The sequence below is a fragment of the Herpailurus yagouaroundi genome, unplaced genomic scaffold, assembly GCF_014898765.1.
Source record: "Herpailurus yagouaroundi ecotype Mexico unplaced genomic scaffold, PumYag 142, whole genome shotgun sequence".
Lineage (NCBI taxonomy): Eukaryota > Metazoa > Chordata > Mammalia > Carnivora > Felidae > Herpailurus > Herpailurus yagouaroundi.
The window spans coordinates 47898620-47913442 of record NW_024412397.1 but is presented as its reverse complement, the minus strand read 5'-3'; the positions used below and the strand labels follow the sequence as shown (position 1 = coordinate 47913442).

General features: G+C 36.3%; 1 protein-coding gene across 6 annotated transcripts in view; it reads left to right on the top strand.

Annotated features, from left to right (window-relative positions):
- The window catches only part of IMPACT (impact RWD domain protein), a 30529-nt gene extending 17088 nt beyond the window's left edge, over positions 1-13441 (top strand). For 4 of the 6 annotated variants that reach the window (XM_040479197.1, XM_040479202.1, XM_040479201.1 and 1 more), the window contains exons 6-12: positions 172-294; positions 2328-2425; positions 4762-4835; positions 8393-8483; positions 9267-9284; positions 9815-9949; positions 10904-13441. In XM_040479197.1, coding sequence (XP_040335131.1) covers positions 172-294; positions 2328-2425; positions 4762-4835; positions 8393-8483; positions 9267-9284; positions 9815-9949; positions 10904-10972 — 608 coding nt within the window. In that variant the 3' untranslated portion in view covers positions 10973-13441. The remainder of the gene's footprint in view (positions 1-171; positions 295-2327; positions 2426-4761; positions 4836-8392; positions 8484-9266; positions 9285-9814; positions 9950-10903) is intronic. The other 2 variants (XM_040479199.1, XM_040479198.1) reach the window with 2 other exon arrangements.
- Positions 13442-14823: the final 1382 nt, after the last annotated feature.

The following is a 14823-nucleotide window of genomic DNA, read 5'->3' as shown; positions in this document are numbered from 1 at the left end:
TTTTTTTTTTTTTTTTTTTTTTTTTTTTTTTGAGCATTTCTTTGCTCTCCAGAATCATAAGCTCTTCCAGGCTCATCTTTTGTTTATTTTCCTAGACAAAGACCAACCAATTATTAAGTGGAATTCCTTACTGTCCTCTAAGTTCATTCATAAGGTCTCATATCCACATAGGTCCTGACATCAAGAAGAAAACTGAAGAGGAAGATGTAGAATGTGAAGATGATCTCATTTTAGCATGTCAACCGGAAAATCCTGTTAAAGCATTGGATTTTGAGATTAGTGAAAATCAAACAGGTATATTACCATCTAGTTTCTTTTGAGGCGTGTGGGATGTTTCTGAAATGGTATAGAACTATAGTAAACTCTCATACGTTAAGAAATAGTTATTAATTTGCAGAGCATTGAGGGATTTTTTTTTCCTGCCTGCTGGCCATTTTGATGTTTGCTAGGTCTGTCAGAATGATGAGGAAAAAACAGAAATTTCTCCTTCCCCCCACTGTTTTTTTTTTTGTGTGTGTGTGACTTTCTAGAGTTTTGAATTAATGATAGGAGAAACTGAAACTAAGAAAAGCTCTGTTAATGTTTTCAGTTCACATCCTGTTTTTATATGTCTATTTTGAAATCCTCAGCTGTCTCCTGATGTTTCAGTTAACTTTTAGTCTGTGTTCATAAATATAGCTGAACGTACACCACTGAACTCAAGCTAGTAAAATGCCTTTAAGATTTTAGTTTTTGCTTAAGTAGATTTGTTCCATAATCAGATAGTATTCAGCTTATGAATAGGTTGATGCGATAAATCAATCAGCTGTATGTTGCCATTGGAAAATATCTTCTATTTTAGTATCTTAAAATTTTGAATGGTAGCATCAGTTTTCTCAAGGCTTTTACAAAAACATGATAGGCCAGAGGGAACTATGCATTATACAATAGCTTTCAAACAATACTATGAAGCTTTAAAGTTCTTGTGTGGTGTTTCAGGACCAGGAAGGGAAATAAATAGGAAGAGAAAGAGTGGGAGAAAAGACCCAGGATTCCCACCCCTACCTCAGTCTCACATTTTATTCATTTATATATTTGTGGATTTGGCATAAGATTTCTTTCAGGAAACAGGATACACTATTAAAAGCAAGAGTAGGGGTGCCTGGGTGGCTCAGTTGGTTGAGCGGCCGACTTTGGCTCAGGTCATGATCTCGCGGTCCGTGAGTTCGAGCCCCGCGTCGGGCTCTGTGCTGACAGCTCAGAGCCTGGAGCCTGTTTCAGATTCTGTGTCTCCCTCTCTCTGACCCTCCCCCGTTCATGCTCTGTCTCTCTCTGTCTCAAAAATAAATAAACGTTAAAAAATAAATAAATAAGTAAAAGCAAGAGTAAAAATCATAGTCAACAATAAATAGTGTCCAGTTCATGTTGACCTTAGTGCTACCCTGGTACAGTGGTCACAGTTTGTTCAAGAAGAGGACACACTCAGGAGGAAGGCAAAACATCCTGCATAAACCTGGTTTCTTGACCTAGCCCCGCCACACACCAGTGCAGTAAGTTTTGACAAGTTGTTGTTTAAAGCTGTATAGAAATATTTTTACATGTGTTAGTTGAAGTAGTCCATCAATTGTAAGGCAAGCTGACCTGGGTAAGATTCAACAGATCAGTGAATAGAAATAGGACAATTTTAATTATTTTTCCTGAATAGCTTTAGATCCTAAATGAGGCAGATGTAGCAGCCAGGATAGTTGGTAAGTTTCTCAACAGAGTTAAGGTCAAATTAGTGGTTCTTAAACTTGTTTAAGAGGCAGAATAACTGGAAATAATGATACTCTGTGGAATACCAATTTGGTGTATCATTGATATATTCAATCCTATGAAGAAGGAACAGTTTTATTAGCAGAAAACATTTCATCACAGCTACACGAAATAAAGTCATAGGTTTCCCAACCCAGAAGTCCATCAACAGAATTGATAAATAAATTGTGGTATATTAGCAGCTGATAATCTTTTTGGTCTTAGGACCCTTTTATACTCTTAAAACTTAGCTACTATACCGATTTATACTACTATAACATCCCAGGATTTGAGGCCCAACCTACTGGGTGACCTTGACAGGTGAAAATCATTTATAAGTCAAGTAGTTTAATCTTACTTACATTTGAACACTTTTTACTTAAAATTATAATTTTAATAGATAGCTATTAAGGGTAATTTGGGTTGATTTGCTCTAAGATTTACATCTCTTTCCCAACTCCCTTCCCCACCCTCTGCTCACACCATTGTCAATTTTTCATTATTCAAATGTAAGAATTTTAAAAATAAAATAATGTAATTCTTTAAATTTATAGAAATAGAAGAATTACCTCCGATTGATCATGGCATTCCTATTACAGACCGAAGAAGTACTTTTCAGGCGCACTTGGCTCCGGTAGTTTGTCCTAAACAGGTAAAGTTTCTATGTCCAGTTCACTTTGATGTTGTTTTACCAAAGTAATTCAAGTAAATGGTTTTCCTATTATGTTTGCTGTTATGTTTAATTTTCACATAAGATGAAAATTATTTGTTCATTTTCCTACCCCGGAATTACTGTGAATCATGGAAGATTTGTTTCAGTTTTAACAAATTAGGGCTTAACCCTCTAATGGATTTCCAAACAAGAAAAGTGCATTGTGTGGAAAATTATGATGCTTAATAGCTTGTTAAAAAAATTATTTTTCCTATTGTGTGGGAGTTCTGCAAAACCAAGTCGGCTCCATTGATGCCCAGGGAAAAGGACAGTGGACAGACTGGCTGAGCAGAGTCTTTCTGACCTGAATTCCTTTTCCTTTCTGCCTCTTGATCTTAGGTGACCTGATTCCCACTCAAGGATACCAAATGGAAGAATTTTCAATCACAAACTGTAACTACCTAGAAAGTTAAATTAACAACAAAAGTCTCATTAACTTAGCATAGGTTTGAATCCTTAGTCTCTTCTCTTTGGTCTCTATAGCTCCTCAACTGTAAGCCCTTCTGAAGCCCTGAACTACAGGGTACAGTTCTTTGTACCAGGCTGCACTTTCACTCTCCTCTGCATTGACTTGTGGTCAAGATAACAGCTTTTGGGGGCGCCTGGGTGGCGCAGTCGGTTAAGCGTCCGACTTCAGCCAGGTCACGATCTCGCGGTCCGGGAGTTCGAGCCCCGCGTCAGGCTCTGGGCTGATGGCTCAGAGCCTGGAGCCTGTTTCCGATTCTGTGTCTCCCTCTCTCTCTGCCCCTCCCCCGTTCATGCTCTGTCTCTCTCTCTCCCACCAAAAAAAAAAAAAAAAAAAAAAAAGATAACAGCTTTTGGTTCAGGTTTCTGGCTCTTTCTGTCCGCAGTTTGTCCTTGGCTGTTGCCCATAATCTTGTTGCCAGGGTCCTCCTTAGACATTATGTTCTGAATCTGTTCATCCTGGATCCTCTTTCTTTTTCTGATTATAGTCTCTTGGACTTACAGGATCATAATTGTGAGACTCAAATAAATCTTAAAGATCAGTGTCTGCTTTATTTTGTTGATCAGGAACCTGAGAACCTGAAAGATTAAAAAGTAATAACCACAAGGTAACATAGTTTCCGATTCAAATTGATCTCCCTGGCTGCAGCTCAGTCTTCCCTACCTCCAGTATTTCTTCCATACTCTTTGCCAGCAAGTTACCTTTCTGAAAGATCTCACTGTGTGTCACTGGCCCCACCCCCAATCTTTGCTTATATCCGTTGTGTACAAGGAGAAACCTAAACTCTTCTATGGGGCCCTTTGCGATATGACCCTAGCTTTATCATTCCTGATACATTGTCTTTCATGTCATTCATACTCTAAATAGTTTCTACATAAAACTATTGGTCGTTTCCAGAACCTTTCTCTTTTATGTCCCTGCTAAGGTTACCAGATAAAATATAGGATGCCTAGTTAAATTGGAATTTCAGATAAACACTATCGTATGGGACATACTACTAATAAAAAATTATTTGTTGTTTATCTGAAATTCCAACTTAACTGAGCATCCTTTATGTTTTATTTGCTAAATCTGATAGATTTGCACATGAAGTTTCCTCTGAATGGAATGACTTCTTCTTGCTTGCACCCCTTTCTTCCCTTTTGGTGCAAAAGAGATTGCTACTTATCTTTCAAGATCTGGCTCTTGTTACCTTGTCCGTAAACTTTATAGGACTCCAAGAGAGCTTTGGTCTTACAACATTTGGAACATAACCATGTTGTACCTGTCAATTTGGATACATAAGTGTGATAAACTTTCAGAGTTCATTTTTAAAAATGGTCATATTTACGTTTAAAATTCTTTACAGGGGGGACAATTTCATCTATAAGGACTTTAAACGTAGTTAGTGCTTAAATATTTATTGCTATTTGGTACTCAAAAATACCAGGTCTGGAGGCCAGCCTGACCACTCTCTGTCAGCACTGTGCCCTGCTTCAGCTTAAACTATAAGGCCCAATAAAGCCTTACCTGTGCCTTTGAAGAAAAAACATATATCAGGTCTGTAGTTTTTTATACCAATTGAGAGTATCAGTTTCTGCCTCTAAAATGAGGAGAAAACTTTGGAAATGACCTTTTCAGAGTGTAGTAGACTCTTTAAATGAGGAGAAAACTTTGGAAATCGCTTTTTCAGAGTGTAGTAAATTCTATAAATCACTATTTCAGTACAACAGTATTTATATCAATACGCTTTAAGATATTTTCCTAGCATTTATTTATGGAATAAATAACAAGTGTACATTGGTTTATTTATATTACTGCTGTTTTTAAGGTGAAGATGGTTCTTGCCAAATTGTATGAGAATAAGAAAATAGCTAGTGCCACCCACAACATCTATGCATACCGGTGAGTAAACCTAATTTAGGAATGTTCAATTTGTAAAAAATGGGGGAAACTGATGCATCATTTTTAAAATAACAACTATTATGTGGGGTTTTTTTCATTATAAAAGTAATAATCACGTATAGAATATTTGGAATCTGCAGAAAAGAAAAGGAATTGGAGGGAAAATCAGCGTTTTTCTGCCATTAAATGTAACTGATAATAGTTGGATACATTTTGATAATGTATCGATACATTTTCCTTGTCTTCTATGCAACTTTTATTTTTTCAGTGCATTGCCGTAGTATCTATGTTAACTAACTAGAATTTAAATAACTTGAAATAAACAATTTACCAAAAGCATTTTTCCATGTTGTTATAATTGCTTTATAGACATTATTGTAATGGCTGTGTACTATTTCTTTCGGGCTGTATACCGTAATTAGCTATTTTCTTTTTGTTCTAGTTTTTCATATTTTTCATTATTATAAAAAATATTCTTGTGAACATCTTTGTATACATTCTAGATTATTTACTTGGAGTAGGTTCTGGTTACTTGAGATTATTTTTTGAAATGAAATGGGGGTGTAATTGAAGAAGAAAGAATATATTCCAGAAGTAAAATCATCAAAGTATGAACATTTTCGAAACTCTTGATACATAGTGCCAAATTTTTTCCCAAGTTTTTCTTTTAAACCAATGTATGCTTTCATTGGCAGGGAAGTAAGTGTGTTTCTTTTGCTGTATTCCTTTTAGTTTTGAATACTAAGGTTTTATACAAATGTTTGCTGAAGTGTTAGTAAACAGAGGAAGAATATATTTCTGAATACGTAAATTAGTATAGACTTAACATTTTGGGACTGAAATGAATCAGAATATAAACATAGAGATTTAGTGCAAATTTAAACTTTTTTTTTTTTTAATGTTTATTCATTTTTTGAGAGACAGAGACAGCATGAGCAGGGCAGAGAGGGAGGGAGACACAGAATCTGAAGCAGGCTCCAGGCTCCTAGCTGTCAGCACAGAGCCCGACGCGGGGCTTGAACTCACGAACCATGAGATCATGACCTGAGCCGAAGTCAGATGCCAACTGACTGAACCACCCAGGTGCCCCAAGATTTAGTGCAAATTTAAAGTGTGATTGAGAATATTAGTAAAATCTAGGCTATCTGAAAATCAGAAAATTAAAAAAAGCAATCCATCACTTTGGATAGGTGAGTTTTTTTATATTACTAAGTCACATTTCTTTAAGTGCCAAAATTTCCAAAAACTATTTGTTATATGATTCCCTGCTTACTAGAGTATCCCTGGGCAGGATTTTGATGTTTTGAGTTAGGGTCATCAATATAAAAACAAGGGATTAGACTCTGCTTGCTCTTGGTGATTTGAATGTGCTATAAAAGTATTAATTGCCATTCATTCATCCCATGTGTTTATTGAGTGCCTACTCTGTGCCAAATAGTTTATGAAAGTTAATTTTGATTATTTCAGGAACTCTGCCCCTGCAAAAAGTTTAGCTTTTTCAAGATCACAAAGTTGTTAAGTGGAGTCTGATAAACTGATTTCTCTCTCTTTTATTCCGACATGGCTCTGTGGCTGCACCTTCAACAATCAGTTATATGAGCTGGATATAATTTTAATCTTAAGTTATCAAAAAGTTAAATAATATGCCAGATATTCTATTTCAGGCCCCAGATTTTTGTTTTTAAGTACCTGGAAGTATTTTTTTTACTTTTGCAAGTTAGTGGGTGATCAGACCAGCTGTCAATTCTCACAGATATCAGCACGACTTACACGCTTACTCCACCTTGCTCCATTATGTTACAATTGACACTTGGGAATGAAAGAGCTTAGCTTGCCAGAATTGTGTGGCACCTAAGACTAAACCAGGTACAAAGTGGAGTCTTGCAGGATCCCACTGGAAGTAAAGTAAATAACCTTTATCTCGTATATGGACTTTGTGTTGTATATTTTGAATGCTTAGGATCCTTTTAAGGTTACTTCTTGGTTCTGGGGCTGTGTTCCTGCTTTGGAGTTACGAGGCACTCTTCAGGCTACTGGTATACACAGCTATGGGATACTGCATTATCGTCTTCCTGGCATGTGCCGAAAAAGTAAAAATGTCCTTGGTATTCTCATTTTTAAAAAACCTAACAGCACTGATTTGTAACTCAAGTTTTCTTCATTTGTTCCATAAAATTATGCTGTTAGGTTATAATTACAGTCCTAATATACACCAACTGCTGACACCTTTTTGCCTTAAATTTTCCATATAAAATTTTGTCTAATAGCACGAACTTTGTTCTCTTGGAATGAGGTCAATTCTAAATAATAGTAGAGCCTGGTCATAGTAGGTGGACAGTAAATATTGATTGACTCAATGAATGGAAAGATAGATTGAAGGAGGAATGGGTGAATAAATGAATGAATATGATTGCTATAATACATATGAATATGTAATAAATATATGAATATGATTGCTATAATTGACTTAGGTATTAGATATGGTAGTATCTGGCTTTTTTATAGCCACAGCTGGAAAAGTATCTTTGCTGCGTTTGCCTAGTCCTAGATGGTGTCATCTGTAGGGACCTAAGAAATCCTGTAGACAGCATACCTTAACTGTCACTGTTTTCTTTTTATATCTCACCCTTACTTGCCATGCTTATTCTGCTACAATGTAGCCCAAATTATTATTCCAAATGCAAACTTTCTAGATAATTTAAATAGGTAAAAATATCATGATTTATCTCAGATATTGATAATTAACCAGGGGAAAAATTATAGAGAAGGTAAACCTTATAATTCTTAGAATGGGGAGGATAGAGAAATGTTTGATGGCTAGAATAAGATGTGAGGAAAGTATAAAATGTTAATTTATGTTGATTCCATCACCTCCATCTTTTTTATATACTCTTTGTCTCTTCCACTAGCTCTAAGGCTCTTTGAAGACTGAAGTATGTCACTTATTTCTTTATATCATTTCATGGTGCCTACATACTTCTCTACAGTATATTCTCAATCAATGGTTTTCTTTTTTTTTTTTCAACGTTTATTTATTTGTGGGACAGAGAGAGACAGAGCATGAACGGGGGAGGGGCAGAGAGAGAGGGAGACACAGAATCGGAAACAGGCTCCAGGCTCTGAGCCTTCAGCCCAGAGCCTGACGCGGGGCTCGAACTCCCGGACTGCGAGATCGTGACCTGGCTGAAGTCGGACCCTTAACCGACTGCGCTACCCAGGCGCCCCTCAATCAATGGTTTTCAATGACTACTCTCTGTAACCTTATAGCTTCAAGATTAGATGAAGTGTCAGATGTATAAACTCACCTTTCCATAATTATAGCATTTCTGCTTTAAGGGAGGTGCCCTTGATTCCTAGCTTTCCCAAATATAAAAAAAAATAAAATGTACTGGATAACAAATCAGAGAAAATGTATCTAATATATAGTTCAAGAAGAATTTTTTTTGGACAAATATGCAGATTTTGGAAGTAAATTGATTGCAACAAGTATGTAGGTGTAACTTTTAGGTGTAATATTTTGGAGTTTCAAAGTGTAACACTGTTATATGTATTTCTAGAATATATTGTGAGGATAAACAGACCTTCTTACAGGACTGTGAGGACGATGGGGAGACAGCAGCTGGCGGGCGTCTTCTCCATCTCATGGAGGTAAGTGTAAGTTAAACCCTGGTAATCCTGCTCTCTGAGCTATAAAATTTTTCAATGAAACAGAGCCCCATTTAGGAATAAGTAAATCAGTTAGGCTACATGACATGAGATATATTTGGGATAACTAGTAGTTAATTTTTAAACCTTGAGAGAAACGTTTAACCACTTGATGCAGGGCAGAAAGCCCAAGGTTAATAACAAGTGCTGTGCTTGGAAGGTCTGGCAGTCATAAATGATAGAAGATTGTCTTCAACTCTAAAAAAGCACCTCCCTTTTGTTTTTCAACAATGTCGTCCCTGTATTTTCTCTGTTCTGTCTTTGTGCATTTCTTGTTAGTTGGGTATTATTGGACCATCTGGATAGACCCAGAATATTGCTTTTTTCATTAACTTGTCCATCTCCTCACCTTATGTTCTAAGACATTTTCTTACCTGTCTTCTAAGATTTCTGTTGAATTAAAATTTTTTTTTTAGCAATCATGTATTTAAGTTTTAACAGTTCTTTCTTCTTGGGGCATCTGACTGGCTCAGTCAGAAAAGCATGTGACTCTTGACCTTGGGGTCATGAGGTTTGAGCCCTTTTTTATAATATATTGTTTTGGCTTTATGAATGCAATTTCTCTGAGAATAGTAATTAGAGGATTTTTTTTAGATGTTCTCCCCCTTTAAATTTTTCCTGGTCCATTTTAGTTTGTTTATCTTGTCCTTTCTCTTTCATGCTGCTGGATTTTCTTCATCTGTATGGTGATCATTGATCTTAATTGTCTGTTAATTTTAAGAATAGATTGGTTTTTTTCCTAAGGTAGTTGTTATAGTTTCTTCTGTTTCCGTATGTGGAGGTTTGTTTTCTAACCAGGCCATTTCCATGATAGGAACTCTGTGTGGTCAGGCCTGTAGCCTGGTGGGCTTCATGTTAAGAACAGCATTTGACAGATACCCAACTGAGGAAGACCTTGCTGGTAGGCCCCAGCAGTTACCCATGCAGCCCGAGTTCTTTCCAGTGTTTTGTTCAGAAGCATGTTTTGGTTGTTGTTTGGCCTAGGGGCAAAAGACTGCTTAAACTGAGCTATTTTGGTTGAATTCATGAAGAACTGGGACACTACCTGCATGAGTTCCCCTTCATTCTTCCCAGTTGCCCCACAATTTGGAATTCGAGGACACTGTGGAGCACAGTGTTTGATTTCTAAATTCTGTCGCCTGAATTTTAGGAATCTCACTCTGCTCACTCGGGTGGTTCTGCCATTCAAGTCATAGGGAAATTGTATGTGCAGTTTAGAACTTGAATTTGTACATGTCTATGTGTATATCTAATTATGCTTCTGAAAATAACAGATTTTGAATGTGAGAAATGTCATGGTGGTAGTATCACGCTGGTACGGAGGAATTCTACTAGGACCAGATCGCTTTAAACATATCAACAACTGTGCCAGAAACATACTGGTGGAGAGAAACTACACAAATTCACCGGTGAGTGCTTATTGATACTATATAGAGTTTCTCACCATTGCCTGTGAAAGTAAAAAAAAAACAAACCCAGACAGAAAATTAAGAATGAATCAGAGTGTTTGTGGTACACTGGGAAAACCTTTGGACTAGGAAATTGTAGACTTAGGTTCTAGTAAAAACAGTGTGGCCAGTTAGTTGTGTAACCTTGGGCAGATCACTCCATCCCTTTGAGCCTTAATTTCATAAATTCATACAGAATTTTATAAAAACTTTTAAGACCCAATTATTCTTCAGTCCCTAAATTGAGGCCAGGGGAGGTTGTGTAGCTAATGCTATGAACTAGCTGTTCTTTAAACGTATGTGAAGTTCCGGGGCGCCTGGGTGGCTCAGTCTGTTAGGCGTCCGACTTTGGCTCAGGTCATGATCTCACGGTCCCCCGCATCAGGCTCTGTGCTGACAGCTCAGAGCCTAGAACCTCCTTCAGATTCTGTGTCTCCCTGTCTCTGTGTCCCTCCCCACTTGTACTCTGTGTCTCAAAAATAAATAAACATTAAAAAAAAAAAATTAAACATATGTAAAATTCTGATATTCACTGTTAGTGTCAGAGTCCCTTCCCTCTCCCCTGGCATGCATTTGGATGTCTGCCCTTAAACTTTGAATTTTTTTGTTTCATATTTTATAAACATGTTTATTTTATTTAAAGTTTTCTACCTTAACTTTGAAAAGTGCACAATAGATTAAATAGATTCAAACATAAATCTGTTAGATGAGTGTTTTCCTTGACTATCCTTGATTATTTTGGAAATATTAAAATAGACTATAAGTAAAAATGTCCCATAAAACAGAAAGATGATGTACAATGGAAGTAATTATATTTTCACTATTCTGTTTATTCTATATGATTAGACTTAAGGTTCCTAAGCCAGTATCTTGATATAAACTGGGAGATACTACATTGATTTATATCTTTTTTAGGAGGAATCATCTAAGGCTTTGGGAAAAAACAAAAAAGTAAAAAAAGACAAGAAGAGGAGTGAACATTAATACCTAAAATTATACAACAGGTTAATTTGCCTATAATTATACACAAATTCCACAGTCATCAAGGAATATTGTGCAGAGAGGATCCTGGACTGCTCAAGTCAGCCAATCCATTGTGGACACCAACGTTACCTTTTCTTCTTTGGTTATATCATCTGCCAAAAATAGAGAATTTGTGATATATTCATGTGTATTTCAGGCTGCTTCAGAAGAATTAATTTGAACTTAATTGCCACTTCATCTAATCTTAGGAAGGTAACAGTTGTCCAGGGCAGTACCTGAATTAACTGTCCATTTCAGTACATGTCAAGTGCCTTTGTTAGGTGGGGAAGAAATGTCTCGAGAGGAATATAAATACCTGATATCTTGTCATCGGGATTCTCATAATGTTAAATGAATATTGCCTTTTACTGCTCTTTATGGCTTATTGGAATAGGAGCTCATTGCAGATTGATCTTGGAGAGTTTCTTCTTGTGATTTTGGTTCATAGGAAGTCACCTTGCATTTCATAGTGTTCATCACTGAGTAATGATTAAGCAAAAATCCAGGAGTATCCATCTGCAGTTATGTGCTGAAGTGATAATTCATCTGACATATTTGTTAGCACAAGTGTTATGCTTTGATTTCTGTCGCAAATTGGTGATTGTGAAATTTCAAAATGTGGTTTTTTGGCTTTTACTTTTTTTGATTCTTGTAATGCAAACCAGTAGATATGGGGTGTCAGTAGTCTCTTGCCCCTGAAACGTGTTAGTGTAATATTCAAGTTTTGGGTCTTTTCATATCCTGGGAGTACCTTTCTTGTGATCTTCATTGAGGAATTAGGACTACTGTAGAAGCTCTTCTGCAGTTAACGGGGCCTTTCTAGAAGAGGATAGAGGTAGGAAAACAACACTGGTATGGGGTGGAGTGCATCATCGCATAGTTATGTAGGTATGCTCCAGCTGTCGTTCTCAACTCCTTGACTTTGGGGCGAAAAGGAGCAAACATTTTGGTTGGGAAAACAAAGAAAATCCCTCTTGTCCATTCTTACCAGATCTTCCTTAAGATCAATGTTTTATGTTCCTTTCATCTGCAAGTTATGCTGTTTACCTCTAGACAATACATTTATCTTTGAGATCTAACAGTAAGTCATTAACTGTTCCCCTTCAGATATGATTGCAAACAATTATTGAGAGTCATTAATTGATTGCAGATTTGCCCGAGATTCTCTTCCAAAGGAAGGGGCAGAAATTAGGAGGCAACTTGGAATGGTGCTTGCATTATGGAAAGCATTGCAGAAAAGCAGACGCAGATAGATAGCCTTTTCTGTTCTCTTGATGTCTTACCTTTAAAAGATCCAACAACCTTATTTGGTGTTTTTAATAAAAATTGAGTAAATAGCTTTCCACTAGGATGGATTCTGAGAAATAAAATCCAAGTCATATTTGTTGTAAATATGTCTGATGTTGCCAGTGATCAACAGTCATCGGAGGATATGCTATATATATTTAGAACACCTAGGTCAGATTCCATGAAAAGTATATCCAGTGTTATTAACTGTTAACTAAAGAAGTTGAAGACCATTAATTAACACTAAAATAATTTCACAATTTTAACACATTCTAACCTGTGAACAAAGGTATAAAATAGGAAGAATTTGGTGCTGCAGAAAAATTGAATTAATTTTTCTGTAACACCAAATGTGAATTTCTTTCTTGCTGTTCATCTCAGTTGTTTAGGTCTTTATGGAAGACCTTTAATATCTGTGATCTCATTTTCCCTTATTTAAAAAAAATCTTATTTTTGCATCTTTCTATAAAATTATTAATCACATTTTCCTGACTAAAAAACCTAATCTCCTTTGCCTAAAGTCAGTTAGCTGGGAAGAAGAGATCCCAAAGTCTCTAATTCTGGAACCTTAGTTATTTACACCCAACCATTGTGGACCCCTAGCTAATGAGAGCATCTTTTTCTCTATTTAAAATTTCTCTCTAGTAGAGGATTTTCAGATTCTCCATACAATAATTTTCTATAGCCAGATCTATGCTGTGGCATATTTTGTAGTATATTGTGTTAGTTAAAAATATTCTCCATATGCCAGTTATGTAAGAGCAAGTAGCATCTACTTTTTATGTGGAAAAGCAGTATGGTTTGGAGGTACATATCATGAAGCAGTCTGTTTGAAAAGAGTTACATCAAGCTAATCACACCCAAGAAAGAATAGCATGAAGCAGATACTGTTTGGCGGCAGGTGAAATTTACTGAGAAAATTGTATAATCACCTCTAATTGTACTATCTAGAGATAACCATTATTAACATTTACTATGTACATCCTTCTATTTTTTTCCTGTGCATGGTTTTGTATATATGGCTATTTTTCTTTCCATAAAAATGGTATTAAACTGTATATACTGTTTTGTATCCTGAATATTTCATATAGAAGCATATTGTTATCATTTTCCCATGTCAATAAATATTCTTCTATGGCTTAATTTCTTATGACTACATTGTATTCTGTCTTCTGAGTGTATCGTACTATACTAACTGTTCTCCCATGTTTCCAATGTTTAAGTTTTTTTCAATTTTTTCGCTTAAATATTTACGAAAAACTAAATCATCGTGTGCAGATTTTTTGGTATTTGTCTCTGATTATTAGGAAAAATTCCTAGAAATAGAATTTCTTGGTCAAACATTTATACATTCTAATAGCTTGATTGGTTTAGCCAAATTGCTCTCTAGGAAACGTTTATTGGTTAGACCTACATTAGCATTGTGTTAGAAGATACTTAGGATACCAAAGATGTGGGACAGTAGGGATTCTGGTAGAAAAAAATACCAGTATATTTTTAAATTGATCTTTTTTTGTTTTGAAATAATTATGGATTCACTAGAAGTTGAAAAATGCTCTCCCTACTAGTAACATCTTCTATAGCTATAGTATATTTATCAAAACCAAGAAACATATTCTGGATACAAGTTCTTTGTCAGGTAATTTGCAAATAATCTCCCATTTTGTTGCTTGTCTTTTCATTCTCTTGACTGTTTTTCACAGAGTAAAAGTATTTAATTTTGATGAGACAAAATTGACCTTTTGTTTTGTTTTTGTTTTTTTTTAATTTTTTTTTCAACGTTTTTTATTTATTTTTGGGACAGAGAGAGACAGAGCATGAACGGGGGAGGGGCAGAAAGAGAGGGAGACACAGAATCGGAAACAGGCTCCAGGCTCTGAGCCATCAGCCCAGAGCCCGACGCGGGGCTCGAACTCACGGACCGCGAGATCGTGACCTGGCTAAAGTCGGACGCTCAACCGACTGCGCCACCCAGGCGCCCCTTTTGTTTTGTTTTTAATCAAGAGTTTGGTGTTAGGTCTAAAGACTTTGCCCAAACCCAGGTCATAAAGATTTTTTTCTGTTCTCTTTTTAAAGTTTTAGAGGTTTTTTGTTTGTTTTTCATTCAGATCTGTTATCCATTTTTTGTTAATTTTTGTATAAGAGCTTTAATTTGCAGTTCATTTCCATATGGATATCCAGTTATGAGGGTGACTATTAAAAAAAAAAAAATTTTTTTTTAACATTTATTCATTTTTGAGAGACAGAGAGAGACAGAGCACCAGCAGGGGAGGAGGAAAGAGAGAGGGAGACAACAGAATCCAAAGCAGGGTCCATGCTCCGAGCTGTCAGCACAGAGCCTGAAACAGGGCTCAAACTCACAGAGTGCGAGATCGTGACCTGAGCTGAAGTCAGACGTTTAACCGACTGAGCCACCCAGGCGCCCCAGGAGTGACTAAGTTTTTAAATTGAACTTCTTAATGAGTTTTCATAAAATAAAGTTATATAACCAGCACTTAGGTTGGAAGGACACTACCAGCACTGCA